This window comes from Fukomys damarensis, unplaced genomic scaffold (assembly GCF_012274545.1).
Source record: "Fukomys damarensis isolate Sample0158 unplaced genomic scaffold, DMR_v1.0_HiC HiC_scaffold_15, whole genome shotgun sequence".
Classification (NCBI taxonomy): Eukaryota; Metazoa; Chordata; class Mammalia; order Rodentia; family Bathyergidae; genus Fukomys; species Fukomys damarensis.
The window spans coordinates 8,062,535-8,082,995 of NW_022900927.1; the positions used below are offsets into that span (position 1 = coordinate 8,062,535).

Consider the following 20,461-nt stretch of genomic DNA (forward strand, 5'->3'; position numbering starts at 1 on the left):
TTAGAAAAATTACCTCAGCTATCAGAGGTCAAATTTCAGATGAAGAAATTGGAGATTTCTTTTTTTAAAAATTTTTTATTAGTACATGTTTGTACTGCATAATGATTACTAACACTTTTGGGGGCGCGTACCAGGGATCAAACTTGGGACCTTGGGCTTGCGAGGCAGGTGGCGGCACCACTGAGCTAAGTCCCCGGCCATACTAACTCATCTTAGTTTTTTTTTTTATCCTTCCTCTACCTTACCCTCACCCCCTCCATATCTTGGTCTGTTTTCCTTTTGCAAATATTTATCTGTTGTTATCTTTTATTTTTCTCTTTATGTTTTGGGTTTGTCATATTAAAGAAACCACGTGATATTTAATCTTGTGTGCCTGATTTATTTCACTTAACATTGTGGTTTGAAGTTGCATCTGTTTTCCTAGAAATGACTCAAGTTTATCCTTCTTTTTGGTTCAGTAGTACTCCATTGTATGTAAAAGTACCAGACTATTTATTCATCTGTTAATGGACATATATAGGCTGCTTGTAAGATTTCTTGTGCCTGCACATTCTAAAATGTAGGTGGAACTTTCATTGCAGTCATGTGTTTTGTATCACTTCTAGAACAAATACTGACAATTGAGTAAAAAGTTTTGTCTCATGCATTTCTTTCCTTTGAGTGCCACATTGATTTCCTTTCAGTGTATCAGCGTTCGTTTTTGCCTCTTAGAATTGCCATTTCCTAGTCCTTTAGGCCAGAATAATCTGACTCCTTTCCTATATTTGCTTACCAAATCTAAGAAATTATTTAGATCTTTAATTTCTTTCTTTTCACTTTACAACCAGATACTCCATTTGTGCAAGTAATTCTGCTTGTAATCAGTCTCTCCTCCCTGTAATCCATTCTATACTTTCTTGACATAATGATTAAAAAATATATGTGTACCCCCCCCTCGTTCCCCTACCAGAGACTCCTGCAGTAGTTTCTAGTTCCCAGCTGCCTAGTATACGATGCAAGGTTGAAGAAAAACTTAAGACATAGTGAAAGTGTAATCTGGAATGGCCAGTGCTCCTTTGGTAAAAGGCACTGGCCCCTCTCTTCCAACAAATTTTATTATTCATCAGTCAGGGTAAAGGTGCATTTGTAGATGTGCTGTACGTGAAATTACCATGGAAACTAATGTAGGCAAGGCTTTAAAGAGAAGTCAAAGCATTTTCAAATTAGTAACAAGATAGACAAAATATATGGTTGTAATTAGAGCATTGTCCTTCAGGATATGAAGGCACTAATTGTGGGAATGGAATTTGGGTACAATTACTCCAACCTTAGCTACAGATGTTATCTCGTATCAGCCCCACGGCTTCACAGGCCATTACTCTGGTCTCGGCTGTGGCCATTAGCGGGGAGGTCATGTTAACCTGTGCACTACTGCACTGCTCATGAGATACTTCTGAGAGTCACGTAGCGTCAGATGCACTTCTTAAAGTAAGCCAATCAAAGGATTGAACTCTTTGTAGCCTGCACTGCTTACAGCATATTTTGGGCATAATATTGTGGGCTCTGGCAGAACCCAGGACTTCACACCAGCTAGACAGACAGGTGCTCTGTCATTGAGCTACACCTACAGCCATACATAACTTTTATCATGTTACTTTTATTCAAAAGAATTGTTAAGTTTGAAATAAACTTTCAATCATTAGAGATCTGTCATTTAGCCCTACTTGTTTTGCATTGCTCTGCTTATTTTATGAATCATCACTGTAATTGCTCAGATGAAGTTTCATTTGGGTTCCCATCTCTCCTCAGTGTACACAGATGTACTTTCACTTGTTCCTGTCAGGTTGGCTGAGCTAAATAGTTTCATCTCTTGGTACCGTGTTGCTCTTTGGATACTCCCTGAGTTCTTCACTGCATAACCGGCCATCCTTCTTGAAAACTCCATTCAGGTTCTTCTGTTTTCTCTAGTTTTGGACTGTATTTTTTTGTTACAGAGTTTATTATTAGCCTTTGTTACTGAGTAGCTATATAAAGCTTTTTAAAGCTTTTAAGTAAGACTTTGTCTTCATTGCAGGTGCTATAAGAGTATTGAACTATCTGCAACTGGCTTATACTGTATCCTTTTATGTGTAAAATAATTTGTAATAGTGGGAATTAATTTTAACTGACATTATTTGGAGAAGACAAACATAAAAATACTCAATTGTAATTCATTCTATAGGAAACGCTTTCCCAAGGAGAAATGAAGAAGAAAACTGTGTGTACCCTGCACATGGGAGATCAGGAGTATGAAGATACAGAAGGTAACTTTTCATTTTTATAAAGTTTGTGTGTTGGAAGCAAAACAGTGTTTCCAAGCTGTTCATTTGTATACATGAAAACAATACACACTTATTTTGGTTATATTTAACTTTTTTCCCTTAAAATTTGAAAGAAACCATTGAAGAAGTGTGTATTTTTTCTTTCTCTTTTAATTTTAGTTTTTTTTTTTTTTTGGCTTATTGAACTGTGTACTTTAAAAAAAATGTTGTTGAACTCTGTACTTTATTTTACCTGTTTCAGTTTAACTGCGTATCTAAGCTCTATACTGGCTTAGCAGTCTGTTTTTATTGTCTTTTAGAAATAGCATTAATGTTTTCCTCTGTTCTCCCCCCTCTACTGGAAATGAAACTCAGGACCTTGTGCTTTCAAGGCAGGCATGGTGCCACTGAGTGAAATCCCTGGCCCTCTCTGCTTTTAACTTACTCTTCATTGTCAGTTGAGAAACCTTAGAATACTTCAATACTTATCATCCTAGTTTAGATTTGTAGTTTATAGTTATTATTTTAGTTCTTTTTAAACACTGAAAATTAGATGTTTCATACAATATTTGCTTAGGTTTCTTTTTCCTCTGTCCATTTTTCCTCCTTCTCCTCCCTCCTCCTCCTCTTCCTCCTTCCTCTTCCTCTTCTTCCTTCCTCCTTCTTCCTTCTTCCTGTACCAGGGATTGAACTCGAGACCTTGCGCTGGTGAGGCACGTGGTGGAACCACTGAGCTAAATACCTTGACAATATTATTTAAGTCTTTTTTTGTTTTCTTTCTTGCTGTACAGAAATCTTGGTCCAATTATCATTCTTTTATAGATAAATGTGTCTTTTCCCATGTTCTGCTTTTAGATCTTATTTTCATCTTTGGTATTTTATAGTTACATTGTTTTGCTGCATTGTTTCTAGGTACAGATTTGGGTATTTGCATTTTTTTTCTTCAGCATGCATTGTTTCCTTTATCTGTTAGTTCATGTTTTTAAATTATTTCTCAGCCATTTCCTCTCTTTCTTCTCTTTCATTCTCTTCTGCATTTCAATTAGTATATTAGATCTTGCTTTGTTCTTATCTTTTTTTTTTTTTTCATGATGATGTCTTCTTTTCTTCCTCTTAAAATCTAGCAGTGTCTTCAAATTTGTCTTCCACTTCAAAAGTATTTTCTTCTGGGTCTGACATGCTGTTATTCTGTGTGCTGCTTGTAAGTTATATTTGATGCTAGTAGATTTCTAAAGTTTGTTTCTGGTGATTCTAACTCAAGGTGGTTTGTTTTCTTAGGTTTCATAGTGATAAATTTAATGCATAGATTTTCAATACTTAGAGGTTGTTTCCCATACTGATTTGTTTTTGTTTCTTCCTGGACCCATCCTGTGACAACTTTAGCCTTACTTGAGTGTCTTGGCTTAATCTTGAGTCTTAGTACTTGTATCAGTCTCCCTACCTGGACATCCCTAGTCTCTAGATTTGAACACTGGTATAGTAAACATTTACACCCAGGACAAATCCAGCATTTCCACTTACTTGTTGTATACTGTTCACATTTCAGCTGATCATTCCTTTATATTATTTTTTATTTTTATGTTGAGTTTTAGAGTTTCTTTTATTTGCTTATGAGCCAACAATACATATTTTTTTATAAGTTGGTTGTTTACATTGTTGGTGGGAGTTTATATTAGTTCAAATCATAAAGAGGGTTATTTGGTTATATTTATTTCATATATTCGTGTTACACATGTACACATACATTGATCTCAGCAATTTTTAGGTATTCTGTTGAAATACTTTTAAAACTTAAGTAGCAAATTTTTTTCATTGCAGCTTTATCATAGCCAAAAATAAATGAATGCTCTTCACTGTTTTTGTTTTCTTTTTAGGCAGACTAGTGTGTATAGTGTAGCATATGTGTGAAGAATGAAATATAGAAGAATATAAAGGTTTGCTTTTCTGTGCATTAAAAAATTCTTTAGAAGAACAGAAGAAACTTAACAGTTGTTACTTGTCGGGTTGAATGGACCTGAATGGGTGGGGGTGAATGAGTTGGAGATTGTCACTATAGTCTTTTTTACTTTTAGATTTTTGAGCCATGTGAATATTACTTTAAAATTAAAGTTCATTTTGATCCCCAATTAAATAATGAAGTTGGCTGGAGGTGTAGCTCAGTGGTGGAGTGTGTGCTGAATTCAATTTCCAGAACAGCCCCCATTCATATTTAAAGTAAATGTTGGGGCTACTTGGCTTAAGGAGTATGTCTGTTGTTTATCTAAGCTCTAATCGCTTTGTATTAGACCCTTACCATATTGTCATAAACCCAAGTCATTGGGTTTTGAAGGACCTTAAAGTACATATGTACAAATGGCTATTTTACTTTACAGGTGAAGGAAGCAGAAATAATACTGCTGCCACTGGTCTGTTGTACAACGAAGCAGACAGATGTCCAATATGTCTCAATTGTCTATTAGAGAAGGAAGTTGGTTTTCCAGAAAGTTGTAATCATGTCTTCTGTATGACCTGTATTCTTAAGTGGGCAGAGGTAAGTCTGAGAAGTATTAACTGTGGTTGATACATTGCCATATGTTAGTTCCCTAGCATAAATTTCACTTCACTTAGTCTAGTGTTTTTAGAGTTGATACGGCCTCTAATAAAATATTTCACAGTGCTGTATTTCCCCACTACTTTGGATAAATTTCCGTTTTACTCAGATTTTTATCAGTATATTTTCTTCTAATTGTATTTTGTCTTTTTTTAATAATTGAAGAATTTAAAATGCATACCTTTTTAAGAAAACCTTACAGGGAGAATAGATCAGACTTTTTTCTGAATAATTTTTGTAGAATAATGTCTGTTTATTACTAATGACTCCTCTGCTTTTTGTTTATATTTTTCAGAGAATTTTAACATAGGATATTTTTCTTCTTCTCCTTCACCACCACCTCCACCACCTCCTCCTCCTCCTTCTCCTTCTCCTCCTCCTCCTCCTCCCACCCCCTCCCCCTCTCCCCTTTACCTCTTCCTCTTCCTCTTCTGGAATAACCAGAATAGATATAATAATATCTTTCCATTTTATAGCTGGGGAACTTAGATTTTTTTGTTCTATCACCTGGCTAAGATTTCATAGCTTAAGTGCAGATATAAATTTAGAATTATATTTTCTCATTTGTGCTTTTAATTTACTATGAAGTGATTTAAAAATCTTGAATTAAGAGATTTTACTGAGATATTTCCTAGAGTGTAAATAAATAAGAAACAGCATATTTTGGATTTTTAATGAATTACACCTACTCAGTTTGAATACTTCAAAATAAATATTAATTCATTATAAGCTCTTTTAATAAATTGATAAATAATTAATTGTTTATTTTAATCATGTTGCACTCTGGGTATTTTGTCAATATGTAGAAATTCATAAAAAATGAGATATATCTAAAATACTTGTAATATTAGGTGTTAATAGTAGCAATAAAAATTGTTCATTGTCTCTTAAGTGTATTGGAAATAATTGATTTTATATAATTGGGATTTTCAAAGTTCTATATTTCACTTATATTTTCCTTAATTGTGGGAAGGAGAAATGACTACTAATTTTCTGGCAGAATTCTAGGAGAAGGAATTCCAGAAGGAAAGAAAATATTTGTTACACTAGCTGAATATGAAATAATATACATACAAATTGTTTTAATTTAGAGTAAAACTTAAACTAACCTTTGCCAAGAAGAAACTAAGGAGAGGTAAAAACACATTTTGGGAAAAACTATTTTGAGTTTTGCTGAATTAGTATGATTGGTAAATCAATATTTGCAGGAACATTAATTAATGAAGTAAGAAAACATATTTTTCCCTGCCGGCCAATTAAAGATTTAATCTGATGAACTTAGTGCACATTGGTTGGCTTTGTCATTAATTTTTTGAAAAGAATTTTGCTTTTGGCAGAGAGATAGTGTTGAATGAACAGGACGTTTCATATGGTTGGTTTTCATGATTGTATACATGAATTATGGACTTCAGTAATATACTGCTTTTCTCTAAGGAAATTAGAATCTGTGTTGAGACTGATATGGAACTCACTGTGTAGCCCAGGCTGGTCTCGAACTCACAGTGAACCTTCTCCCTCAGCCTCCCGAGTGCTGGGATTACAGGCGTGTGCCACCATATCTGGCCCACAATCTTAAGTTTTACCATGATGTCCATGTTAATGGGTTTGGGATATATTCTGAGAAGTGAAATTGGTAGATTATAGACTACACATATTCAACTCCACTAGACAGTGCTAAATTTAATTTTTTTAACCCTATTGAATTTTTTTGTTGTTGAAAATACTTGATAACATACATAGTGCTGAAGTCAATACCTTTTTTGTATGTACTCTTTTCCTTGCTTTGTATTCCTTTGAATAGGTACATTTCATTGAAGCGAAATTGCTTTTCAAACCAAGTATTTATTTGCTGTGTACTACTGTCTTAAATTTTGATAACAGGCTAGGCCCAGTTGGATAGAATTGTGGTCTTGTTTAAACAAAGTTCTTATCATAGTCACATTCCTCATCACTGGACACAATGCCCAACAGCTGCACTTTAAAGGAGGAAAGGTTTAATTGGCTCATGATTATTGTAGAGATTTTAGTCCATAGGAGGCTGGCTGCAGGTCCAGATGGCAGGGCAGAGGAGAGCTGCTTGTGGTGTGATAGGATAAGAAGCAGAGTGTGATGGGAGGAGTGGGTTGGGGTGGAGATGCATATACCCTTCCAGGTCCTGCCTCCAGTGATTCACCTCCCACACCAGACCCCACCTGGCAAGCCAGTTGTATATTGCCCCATAATCCAGTCATTTTCTAAATACATGAGGCTTTGGGGGCCATTTTAGCCCCCGATTTTTTTTTTTTTTTTTTTTTTTTTTTTTTTTTTGTACTGGGGATCAAACTCAGGACGTTGTGCTTGTGAAGCAGGGGGATGGCACCACTGAGCTAAGTTCCCAGCCTTTGGGGGCCCATTTTAGATCTAAACCATAGCAGTGATTAACCTTGAGAGGGGAGACTAAACAGAACATTCTGGTTTCATCATCCCTAATGGGGATAGCAACCATCAGTTAAAGTTGAGTGAGGAGTAACAGGAGAGCAATCCAAAAAAAGGAAAGAAAAAAAGAGGACAGTCCGCCAATAAATTGTTCATTATAAATTATCAAATGAATCAGTGCTGGTTTACAAAGTCACTTAGACTAAGTTCTCAGTTAAATCTTTGACTATGATAAAAATTACATATGTGTTTTAAAGAGTTTATGTGCTGTGGCAGAATCAGATTTCATATTCCCTAGGCACAGGCTTTTTTTTTTTTTTTCATTGTCATTAAGATCTTTCCTCTCATTTTCTTAAACTTTTGTTAAAAAGAAAAGTATACTGTTTACTACAGATTCAGGATTAGGAATTAGTATATACTCAGTTTCTTGTTGGGGCATAGTTTATGCTAAGGTTTTCTTAAACATTCTTCCTTTTAACTTTATTTAATTCACTATCTTACTGTTTATTTGATATGCAAGGTAGGGATTGTGAACTGTGAGAGTAGTAATTTGTTTCCGGACACCTCAAGCAATAGCTTAAAGATAAAATAATTTTTTAAAAAATTGACCCATAGGTAAAAATTTTAATAATGTTCACTTCTAGTAGAAGAGTAGATAAAAAGTGAAATTTATAGTGGTTAGGCTCTACATAAGAAAACAGCACAAAATATATTCGAGATCATCATTCTAGGTTCCATAGAAATACACCTGTGTTGAAATTTAGAGTCAAGTTTCTCTAAGATAATATTCGTGAGGCATATCACATTCCAAAGGGGCTAATTTTACTTTCATCTTAATATTTTAGGTATTGAAAAAATTATTGTAGGAAGCCAGTATTTAGAAAAGTGAAACTATATTGTCGTCTAGTATATTTATTTTGGACACATTTCTGAACACTTTCATGCTCTTGAAATATCTGTCTTCAAAATCAAAGTTAGTTTCTTTATCTTCACACTCCGAAATCTTGGCTCTGTGATTATTTAAACAAAAGCTGTGTAAGGACTTGAAAATGGTTATGTAACTGAACTTTTGTCTCTCAAGTCTAAGTGTGCCATGGATTCCACTTTACCTAAGGTAGAAAGGTAAAAGGATTCAGCATAATGGAAACTGTGTTGGCCTTCACACCCCAGAGTATAATTGCTTGCCTTTAGGGACACTGGGACAGATTAAAGCTAAGCATATTCACTATGACTGCATTTGGTTTCAAGGACTTCATAGATAGCCTGTTAATTTGTAGTACTATAATGATAATATGAGAATAGAATATTGAACAAAGCTGATATAATTGACAGAGTGAAAGTTTGATTAATTTAAATCCTCACTCTTAGAGCTGAGAATCTGAAATTAAAAGGCCATTGATAAACAAACATATACATGTTTGTTTGTTTCTTTTCTTTCACTACTGGGGATTGAACCCAGGGCCTTCTCATTGAGTTACATATCCAGCCCTTTAAAATTTTTTGAGGTAGGGTTTTGCTAAGTTACTAGGTTGCCCAGGCTGGGTTTGAACTTGTGATCTTCCTGCCTCAGCCTCCCAAAGTACTAAGGTTCACGAGTGTAAACCCTAGCTCTGATGAAATACTTAATAGAGCCAGTGTATTAAATTTTTATTAGTCTTCAGTTAGGAATTTATTTTACTGTACTCTGAGTAAAAACACAATCTATATTTAAGAGTTTTTACCTTACATAAATTTAACCTTGCCAGGCATGGTGGCACATGCCTGTAATCCCAGCATTCTGGGAAGCTGAGGCAGGAGGATTGCTGTGAGTTCAAGACCAACGTGGGCTACATGGTACGTTCAAGGCTAGCCCGAGTTACTTAGTAAGACCATGTTTTTTTAAAAAACAAAACAAAACACAAGATCCCAATGATAAATGTAACTCTACTCTGTATATCTAAAATGTACCAATAAAGAAAAAGGAAAAAAAAAACCCATAAATTTAGTCTTGATTATGAGTCTGTACTTGTAAAACAGATATTTGGAAGTGAAAGATAGAAAAGTCTGCCACATGTATACCAGTAGTGACAGCTGATCATATATTTCTCCATGCACACACAAACTAGATAAGGCAGGAGTTATTATTTGGCACAGTTACTAAAAAGTGGTTAAAATTGTAGCCTTTAAAGGGTTAAGGTTTGGGAAACTCATTTCGTATTTAGAGCCTTAAGAGTTCTTACTGTATTTTCTCTGAGGCTTGAGAGATTGAACCCAGAGCCTCACATTACGCATGTGATCAACTACTGAGTTATACCTTTAGCCCCACTATATATTAAAAAGACATACAGTGTATGTCATTAGGATGTTCTTGATGTCTACTGAGGTTCTTTTATCTTTTAAGTAATATAAAATATTTTCCTTTAAAGTATTTTTTAAACATGATTATCTGTCTCACTTTAGATAAATTATTTTCCCTGAGCATATTTATCTTAGTACTCCCTTTTGTATTAAATGCTGACAGTGTCTCTGGGAGAAAGTAAGGTTAATGAAATAAAAATTAGACAGTTGACAAAGGCATGCTTTTAAAGAGTCATACCAAAGTGACATAACAAGTCATGACAACAGTGTTGAATACAGACATGTGAAGAGTATGTTTTAAAATTAATACATAGTAAAATATGAGTAGTTGATTACTGATAATGTTTTCTGTAGATTGTGTTCCTTTATTCAGTAAGAGGAAATTTTGCATATTATTCTGGTAATTAGATTACTTTTCATTAGTATAATGGTTCAGCAAAACTTTATTGTCTGTGTTTTTTTCTACATTTTTCCTCAAATTTTAGTTTAAAAAAATTTTTTTTCTGAACTAACCCAAACTCTCTTTTATATAGTTATCTGTGAACAATAATTTAAACATATTTTTGGAGTACCACAAACATTAGTCCTTTATAAAATACTATCAGATACATTATTTCATTTAATTATATTATACTAGTGCAGTAGATGGTTTAGGAAGATTGCTAGTTTTGACTCCTTTAAGTCCACTACAGTTTTTACCCTGTGAATTAATCCTTTGTAAATCCTTTGATAGAGCAGAGTATTGCAGAATATTTTTACACTGTGGATGGCCTACCTAAAGAATGTATGTGAAGGTTTTAATTTAATATTCTACTCACCAGTTGAGTAAATTTCCTGGGTAGCCTAATTTTAAATGTTAGAATATGTAAAATGATTTATGTGGGTACCTTATTAAGTTTTTTGGATTTTTTTTTAACAAGAAAAAGTCTTAACTATTAAATGTCAGAAGAAATTAAGATCAGATATAATGCCACCAAGCTGTTTCAGTGTATGTTACAGAACATGAAAGCATTCCATTTGAGTCTAGAAAAAACTGTTCTTGGTGTTAATTTGGACAATGACAGCCATTAGGAAGACTGATATAAAAAGAACCATAGTTCTACTAACGTGAATTGACATGGGCTGTCTTAAAAGAATGTTTAAATGTGATAGGGACGATGTAGGCTGACTACATGTGAACAATTACTTTTGAGGTCCTGGTTAGGTGTCTTGGAATCAGGACAAAAAAGATAGGTCCTGGGAAACAGCTTTAAAACAAAGCATTAACCTCTGATGGTATGCCTTCTAAATCATCTTTGACTTTGAATTGCTGTTTTGTAAATATGATTCACTTGTAGTGGGAGAGAAATTCTAGTGATTCCCACAACAGGAAAACCTACCTATAAGCGTAGGTACTGAGTTTCAGTCTTTAAGCACTTATTCTTTAACACTTGCTTCTCTCTCTCTAGGAGGGGCTATCTATAGGCAGCCTATGATTGAGGATAGAGCAGCAGCAGGAAGGAAGGAAGAAATATTAGGAATCAAGAATCCTGAATTCCCAAATAAGGAAGGTTTCCTGTTCTTACATTTAAATATGAGTTTGTCTGAGCTGGGAATTTACAACGCTTCAGAATTCTAGGGTATGTTTTATTGAAATCGTTAGGAAGATTATTCTTTTCTATTAAAATTGCCTTCTTAACTAATATAACTGGTACAGAGCATTCATACTGAAACATATGCTCTGGTTTTTAGTACACATTACACTGTAGTAAAGCCGTGAACAGATTCTTATAATTTTACAGCTGTATGATAAAGTTGAATTGTGTTTTTTTAAGATTTTGATTAGGAAACTAGAAATTTTAGAAATTATTGAAAGTCTTAAGTAGATGATAATTGAAGGTATTTTGTTATATATAAGGAATAAAATGATTAATTGAATTTTTGTGTATAAGGAAACAGAATTAATAATTGCTTTAAAACTAAAATCACTTTAAAAAACAAGTATATCAAAATTTTTCTATATTAGTTTTAAATATGAACTTTTAAAACCTCACTCATTGGAAATTTAACCAGTTATTTTAGAGAAACAAATTTTACCTTGAAAACTAAACCTGAAGTATCTTTGGAGTTTTCTGAATAGATTTATGCTACATGTAATTGACTAAGTTCCCTTGGGATTGCCTTAAGATTAGTTCAGTCAAAAATTCGTTAAAAATCTTTGAAAAATATTTTTATGCCATGTAGTTTATCATTTGATGCTTTGGTAGCTACTTATATATTTTGGTTTGTGTTAAAGTTGCCTTCAAATTTTCCTGTAGTGTAGATAAGAAAAAAAATCTAAAAATCTACTTAATTTTTATGTGTTTTGATTTCTATTGATTTTGTTAATCTATGAAGATAATTGAAGATCACTGCATTTCCTTTCTTTTTCCTCTCTTCAATGCTTTGCAACACTTTTTCTAAGATTAGAAATGGACAGCATTGTTTTGTAGCCATAGCAAAGCTGTTTTGGTTTATAGTTGGTAGTATGTTTTCTGACCTATGTTTTCCTACCTGGGGAAGATAACTCAATTTTCAGAATTTTTTATGTTGGATGAGGCTGAGCCAAAATGAATTATTTTCTAATGTTAACTAAATTATCTTTAGGAAATTGAAGTATGTACAGATTATGATAATATATGATTGTAGTTTTCTGACTACTACTTTTTTCTATCTTTTGTTTGTTTTTGTTATAGTAGTGAAGCCATTTCTTCAAATGAAACTTTAGACAGATCCAAAGCAGTTAAGCCTAAAGAGAAAGAGAATGAAAATCCTACCCAGGACCCAAATATTTGAAACAATCAAAATGGAATGGTTCAGGTTAAAGCTATGTCACACCATGAATTGTAAAGGAAAAGAATTCCATTTAGCTGATGTCATCAGAGGAAATTTAATAAAAATGAGAATGTATAACTTTAGTCATTGAAATTAATGATAGCAAATTTCTTGAACACAGGTTTTCTTTGGGTCTTTGTGTTTTGAGTTGAAATAGAATAATGTAATTTTCACATATATTGTGAAGTTTGAAAATTCTAATAAAAATCATTAAAAAGTCATGTTTCTCACACTTCATATTTTTTATTAACCAAGTTTTTTGTTAGTGTGATTAACAAAATTAGTGGATGTTGTTTACCAGACCTTGTATAACAGTATATGCCACACATTATTCTAGGCGTTATTTAGTTAATTCCTGTAAAAACTGTATGGATAATTTTAGTTCCCGTTTTTACAAATTAGGTAATTGAGGCACAGAGAGGCTGCTTAACTTTGCTCAAGTTTAAACAAAAGGCAAAATGTGAAAGTAGATAATAAAGAGACTCTATGCATCTTAATTTTTAGGCAGACTTGGAAGGAAATTTTTATTTATTAAATCATTTTATGAATGTTCATGCAGATTTACCTTTAAAATAAAGATAAATATTCATAAACTTTGGTAAAAATGGAAAGCACTTGAATGATTTTACTTTTAAATATTCTTTTCTATTATAAATGTGGTAATATAACCTACCTAAGAAGTTTCATATAGCATATGCTAGGCCATAAACAGTAGTCACATACAGTTAGAATGTTGAGTCCTTTGAAGTAGCATTGCTGTTTGTAATGTGTTATTAAAAGTGGTGGACTGCTTTGTTACTTTTGTAGCAAGCTTAGGGTTTCTGCAGGGCAAGTAATAGTTTACCAAATTCTTAGTATGTGGAAGTAGCTGATCTATGCCAGTGTGAACTAATTTATTAAGTAAGGTCGCATTTCCTGTTTTCCTATCAAGGTATGTTTTCTTAATAGGGAAAGAAATAAATGCTTGATCTTACTCATATAAAAGAAAATATAAACTAAATCTACAGTGCTATATACCATGTTGTTAAGATTTACCAACATGGACCATTCTAAGATATATAATTCAGAAAAAAGTAAAATTAAAACTAGCATATGAATTATATTACAGAGATGGATGTATAGGTATCTAATATTTGCAAAAGGATATGCTGGAGAGGCTATATAAGGACTATTCTGTTGAAGTTTTCAATGGGGTGGCTAAGTGGAGGTAGAGTAATGCTTCATTTTTCCATATCTTTTAAATATTTTTATTGCAGACACAGCTGCCTATTCAGAGTAATTAATTTTTTGGTAAAATGTTAAGTCATAGACTTACAATCTGTAAAGGACCTATCCAAGCCATTCCTTTTTCAGCTGAATTAGAGCTGCCCAAGCTTTATTGCAGTCTCTTTTACATCACAGGGCAGAGGATTTCAGCCTAGCTTTCATTATACCAGTAGTTCTCAGTGGAGCAGCAGGACTTAATGTGATATTAAAAACAGAGATACTAGCTCTCTTGTTCATCATTGTATTCCAATTATCTGACATACTGAGTAAATATTTGAGTGAATAAAACAAATTTAAGATATCCTGTGGCATGAAATAGGCCAAGAGTATTTCTTTTCCTTTATATTTGAAAGGAAAAAATATTTTTCTTTCATTGGACAACTTTTTACTGTATTTGTTATACTTTAATGTGGTATGTCCTAAGGAAACATTTGTAAAGATATAATTTGTTAATCATTTTTCAGACACTGGCTTCATGTCCTATTGACCGAAAACCTTTTCAGGCAGTGTTTAAATTCAGTGCTTTGGAAGGTTGTATTAAGGTAAGTCTTGTCTTACTTTGCAGCATGAAATATGTAAAGTTAACCGAGGCTTTTTTACTTTGATAGGTTTCCAGTTTGTGTGTATTTGAAAATTGTTCATCTTTAGGCTTAGTGTCATTCCTTTTCAACATGACAAGCTCAGACATTTCAGCAAAGTTGTGGAAATCCTATTTGTTTCCTAAAGAGGGCATGTCTGTAGTAGTATGTTATGATGCTGCACGATTTTAAAATGTGTTAGACTTCTGATGCTCTAGAAGTTCCCACTTAATTATAGAATACTTAAATATTTAGTATATTTCCTGTATTTCAGAAACATTTATTAGTTCAATAGCACTTTAAATACGTTTCTATTGAAAAAACGTTTAGAGTGTTAGATTTAAAGACTGACTACCACAAATATTTAAGTCTAAAATACCCGAAAACTGCTGGCATGGTGGTGCACATCTGTAATCCCAGCACTAAGGGAGGCTGAGACAGGAAGATTGCCATGAGTTCGAGGCTAGCCTGAACTAGTGAGAGCTTGTCTCAAAAAAATTAAAAAAATTTTTAAAGACCCTGAAAACTATATTTTTTATGAAAAACATAATTGAAACTAGACAATAAAAATTAAATATAAAATGATGTCTTGGTCTTAAATACTGGTTACCTCATTGATATCACTTTATGAACCATGATTATGATTTTTTATTGATGTTGATTTTTCACTTATAAAAAATTAGGAACATATTCCTGAGTTACTAAAAGAGGAAAACAGAAAAGGATAGTATCTCAGTTACTTTTCTCTCATTGCTGAGACAAGATAACCTGACACCCAAAGTTAAAGGGACAAGGGTTTATTTATCTCATAATTTGTAGATGTTTCAGTCCATAATTGGCTGGCTCCAAGGCAGGGTGGCAGAGGGGCAACAGTTCATGGTGGGCAGACAGTAGCAGAGCAACAAGGGCCTCAGCAGTCTTTTCTTGCCCCTTTTATCTTATTCAGACTACTTAAGGGCAAGTGTCACTCGCCATACCCTTAATCCTAGTATCCCTGGGAATCAGTCACACACTTGAGATTCACCTACCTTTGAAAAAGCCATCTATGATCACATGAGGCTTTGGGGGGACATCTAGACCCAAACTATAACATAGTAAAGTAAGATGTATGAGAAATAAAAATTCACTGTATGAGAATAAATGATAAATAACTAAAAATGAGCATATTTCTAGGTGGTGTGTGTATGTGTATGATGTGTATATGTGATGCCATTAATAGGAGATGAATAGTAGTACACTACTATTTGTCTGTAATAGTTTGGTCACTGGAGGAAAGGAAAGGGTACTTAAGCATTAGTCGTTCTCCTTGTAGATATTTATAATTTGTTTTGCTGTTTTTATCGGATGAGCCTTGGTGAGGTACAAACAGGACTGCATTTCAGATAAAATAATTATATGAAAAAGGACCTGGCTTGTATGTTTCTTTGCCACTGAGGCAAATTAGTATGTATCAGAGCAAAATATATAACATTAGCGATAATAAAGTGGCTTCTCTGGAAGACATATTGACTATTTTTTCAGACTACTTGTATAAAATTATATTGCTAGATTTATTGGTGTGAACTAAGCTTTCAGAGATACTTTGTTAATTAGAGTCAAAGTTTGCATTTATTTAATAGGGCTTGGATATTACTTATAAATTTGGTACAATGCTAATCCAGTTATTTATAAGTTAAAAGGTATCTACTTTTAAACATTTGCCATATGAGATCTACATTCTTTTAATATCTTTCTGTGACCCTGCTTTTGAATCTCCATTTACCTCTTTTCTCTTTACAGCTACACTTCTTGAATGAGGCCACTCAATTCACTTCTCAGCTCTCATTGAGCATTCACTTCCATCATCTTGTTTTACTGAAATGGTCCTAAGTCCTGAGTAGTCTTCTGACTTCCAGATCCCATTGTTTTCTATGTATGTTGTTGACTACCTTCTTTTTCCTTTGGACATCCTTTTGTGTGAATGTATGTATTTTTGCTTTATCTATATGACTTCTACAGTCTTTTTTGCCAGGTCCCTCCCTTTTCCTTTTTCAATCACAGGATCTTCATTTCAATTACTTGGGTTTACTCTCTCAGTCTTCTCAACTACTTTAATAGATTTAAGTACTACCTATGTTGGGATTACTTCTAAAATTCTATCACTAGTTCATTTCTCTTTCCCGAGAATCAGACCTATAGTTTTAACCACTTTGTTGCAGATCTCCATCTAATAAACCTTTTAAGAAATCTTAAGCATTAGCAAATTCAAAACTCGTCTCATTCCTCACCCTCTTTCCAAACCCTATCATGATTGTTGATGTAGTCACTCATCTCTTTTCTCCCTCATCATTTCTTCTACTTAATGTGTTCCGTTGTTCCTCTGCTATTGCCTCTGTAGGCCCTCATGTTGTCTAGATTAGTTCTGTCCAATAGAAATGGATTAGAAATCACTATATAAACATTTCAGTAGGCACACTAAAAGGAAGCAATTAAAATAAATTTTAATGATTTTATTTAATGCAACATATAATATGTAAAGAATTATTACTAAGAAACTTAATTTTTTTTTTTTTTTTTTGGTACCGGAGATCAAACTCATGTCCTTGTGCTTGTAAGGCAGGCGGTGGAACCATTGAGCTAAATCCACGGCCCTTAATGTTCTTCTTTAAGTGTGGTTGGAGTAAGCACATCTCCATTCAGAGAAGCCATATTACATGCACTCAGCAGCCACCTGTGACTAGTAACTATCATGTTGGTCAGTGTAGATCTAGATACTATGTAAGTTTTCTTTCTGGCTTTCTGACTTTTATAGCTTTTACTTAACTGATTCATTCTCTACATCACTGTTAATGTTAATCTTCCTGAAAAGAACAAATGTGATAATTTCATTCACTTGTTTTTTGTTTTGTTTTGTTTTGTTTTTTTGTACTGGGGATCGAATTCAGGATCTTGTGCTTACAAGGCATGCATGGTGCCACTGATCCCCAGCCCTCATTCACTTGCTTTAAAAACTCTTATTTATTCTCTGATGCTTGTGGAATTATTTTCTTGTTCAAAGACTGTTACAGCCTGGTCCTAACACATTTCATCATCACATGTTGTGCTTTTCTTCCCCATCTAGATTGGCTTCTTACTGTTCCTAAAACTGTGCTGTTTCCTGCAATTAGAAAGTTTTTTTTCTTTGGCTGTTCTCGTTTTTAAAAACCAAGTCATAAATCAGTCCTTTCTGACATCCTCTGAGTTAATTTCTAAGTCCTTTGTGTACAAAAATTTCATTTCTACTTTACCTCCCCCCAACCCTTTCTTTGTTTTGATGGGCTTGAACACTAGGTCTCCTGCTCTTCCACTGAATTATACATACAACCTCTTGCTTAATTTATTTATATGCCACATTTCTTACTATTTTGTTCCCCAGAGGTTAGCATACTTTACTGAGTTTGTAAAGGACAATTAAAAGGTTATTGTTTATAATGTTGGCTTATCATTCTAAGATGATTTTGTTTTTTTATAGGTTCAAGTAAAAAGACAGTTGAGAGACACAAAGGAAAAGAAAAATGAAATCTCTCTTAAGAAACAGCTATCCTGTCATGAAAGATCTGAAGGCCTCCTTCTAAGGTTAGTGATTAACTTTAGAAGTGGTGTCCACATAAGTAAAACTAGAAATAAGCTAATACACACACAAAAAATGTGAGCTTAAATTGCATTTACTTCTTTGAAAGCACACACCTAATATTTTAATGAAGGATCAGCTAAAATCTAAGAATATAATTTCAGTTTTCAGTTTTATATTTGGTGAAGAGTTGGGTTTTTTTTTCCCTTAGTTTTTCTCCCCTGATAGACTCTGTGGACCAGAACTTTTGTAAAAACCAACCCCCCCCCAAAAAAAAGCAAATTTTAAAGAAGTACGCATTTTTGTTAAAATTTGTGATTGCTTACTCTTACTTTGTACCTGTTACAAACCAGTTACATACAGTTAGTTAATGGATAAGCACTGATGTTCAGATTACACTTTGAATGGCATCTGGACAAAAGATAGTAACTAATGAAATGACAGGGTTCTTCATGAGGCAGTTAAGGTTTAAACTACTTTTACTCTTGCTTCTTTTTTGTTTTTTTGAGACAGGGTTTCACTAAGTAATTGAGACTGACCTGGAACTCACTATGTAGCTCAGGCTGGTCTTGAACTCACAGCAATCCTCCTGCCTCAGCCTCCGAGTGCTGGGATTAAAGGCGTGTGCCACCACGCTTGGTTTACACTTGCTTCTTTAGTTTTATCAGTCTTTCTGCCTGCCTTCCTGCCTTCCTTCCCTTCTTCCCTCCTTCTTCCTTGACTCCCTGTGGGGAATGAACCCACAGCCTCATACATGCAAGAGTTCTACCAGTGAGCTATGTCCCCAGCCCTAATTTAAGCTTATTTTATTTATTTATTTAATTAATTAATTTATTTTTTTGGTTTTTTGAGACAGGGTCTCACTATGTAGTTGAGCCTGACCTGGAACTCACTATGTAGCCCAGGCTGGTCTCGAACTCACAGCGATGCTCCTGCCTCGGCCTTCCGAGTGCTGGGATTACAGATGTATGCTACTATGTCAGGCTAAAAATTTTAATTTCCTAAGGCAATATTTGTAGTTATTAAAACAATTTATAGTAGTCTTTGAGATTTATTGGTACTAACTTTACTGCTACTAAATTTCTTTTTTAAACATTTCTTTTTTTTGTCCCGGTGATTGAACTCAGGTCCTTGCGCTTGCAAGGCAGTCCACCAAACTGCTGAGCTAAATCCCTGGCCCTAAATTTCTTAAATATTAACTTGTGAGTAGTTTTGGATTTCTTTGAAAATGTGAAGAAAGTTACAAATTCCTTATTCTAAAAAAAAATACATTTATAGACAAAACTTTATATATGAATTTAGAGTATTCATGGAATAGAAGCCCACTTATAAGTGCCAAAATTAATTGCATTAGAGATAATTTTATAACTTTCTGAATTGGCTTTGACTATTTCATTTACTTTGTGGTGTAGTGGTAGTATACTTTTTTGTTGTTGTTGTTTTTTGTTTTGTTTTTGTTTTTTTTTTGAGACAGGGTCTCACTATGTAGTTGAGACTGACCTGGAACTCACTACGTAGCCCAGGCTGGTCTCGAACTCACAGCGATCCTCCTGCCTCAGCCTCCCGAGTGCTGGGATTACAGGAATGCACCACCAAGCCTGGCTAGTAGTATACTTTTTAATGTGGTGTTGGGGATTGAACTCATGGCTTCACACATGCCAGGCAGTTGCCCAATCACTGAGCTGCGTCTATAGCCTCATAGCTTCATCGTAACTCCTACCACTGACTATGACAGTGTCATGGATGAGCATTTTTCTGTACCCACAGAATTACCTGATTCTCCTGAGTCTTTTATTTATTTATTTGTTTGTTTATTTATTTATTTATTTTCCTTTTTTTTTTTTGGTATCAGTGATCGAATTTGGGACCTTGTGCTTATGAGGCAGGGAACAGCACCACTGAGCTAAATCCCTGGCCCTTGATTCTCCTGATTTTTTTTTTTTTTTTTTTTTTTTTTTTTTTTTTTTTTTTTTTTTTTTTATTCTCCTGATTCTTGATGAGAGTGTAACAGTCATCACTACGTGACCTGTGAGGCCCATATATTATTTTTTGAGACAGGGTCTCCCTATGCAGTTTAGTCTGACATTGAGCTGACTCTAGCCCAGGTTAGTCTCAGACTTGTGACTAACTTTATTTTATTTCCTCCTGCTTTATTTTCCTGAGTGCTGTGCTCACAGGCATGCACCACCATGCCTGGTACAAGGGTCAAACCTTATTTGAGTCTTATCATAACCGAGCTGATCCACATGACATACTGTTTTTTCTCAGAGATTTGTCGTAGAGGGTTGGCATAGGGAAATAATACATGCAAAATAATAATTTGCATTTGCCCTCTAAGTGATACCCTCAATAATTCTTCCCAAAGTGGAAAATCTCTCTTAACTGGATATTCACAGTATCTTCTTTTTGGAGTTTTTTGGTTATTTTTAGCATTCCTGTTATTCAATCTTCTGCATGTGCCTATTCTCTCCAGCACACATTCAAGGTCCAGTTAGATTTACTTCTCCTTTTTAAAGCAGTAAAATCCCGATACTCCTCTCTGATATTTCTACCA

The 20,461-nt window shown here is 34.0% G+C and overlaps 1 protein-coding gene across 5 annotated transcripts in view; it reads left to right on the top strand.

Moving 5' to 3' along the window:
- The first annotated feature begins 2,204 nt into the window (after positions 1–2,204).
- Positions 2,205–20,461, top strand: part of Scaf11 (SR-related CTD associated factor 11) — a 45,756-nt gene continuing 27,499 nt past the window's right edge. For all 5 annotated transcript variants that reach the window (XM_010638365.3, XM_010638366.3, XM_019209645.2 and 2 more), the window contains exons 1-4: positions 2,205–2,282; positions 4,652–4,809; positions 14,205–14,282; positions 17,809–17,912. In XM_010638365.3, coding sequence (XP_010636667.1) covers positions 2,222–2,282; positions 4,652–4,809; positions 14,205–14,282; positions 17,809–17,912 — 401 coding nt within the window. In that variant the 5' untranslated portion in view covers positions 2,205–2,221. The remainder of the gene's footprint in view (positions 2,283–4,651; positions 4,810–14,204; positions 14,283–17,808; positions 17,913–20,461) is intronic.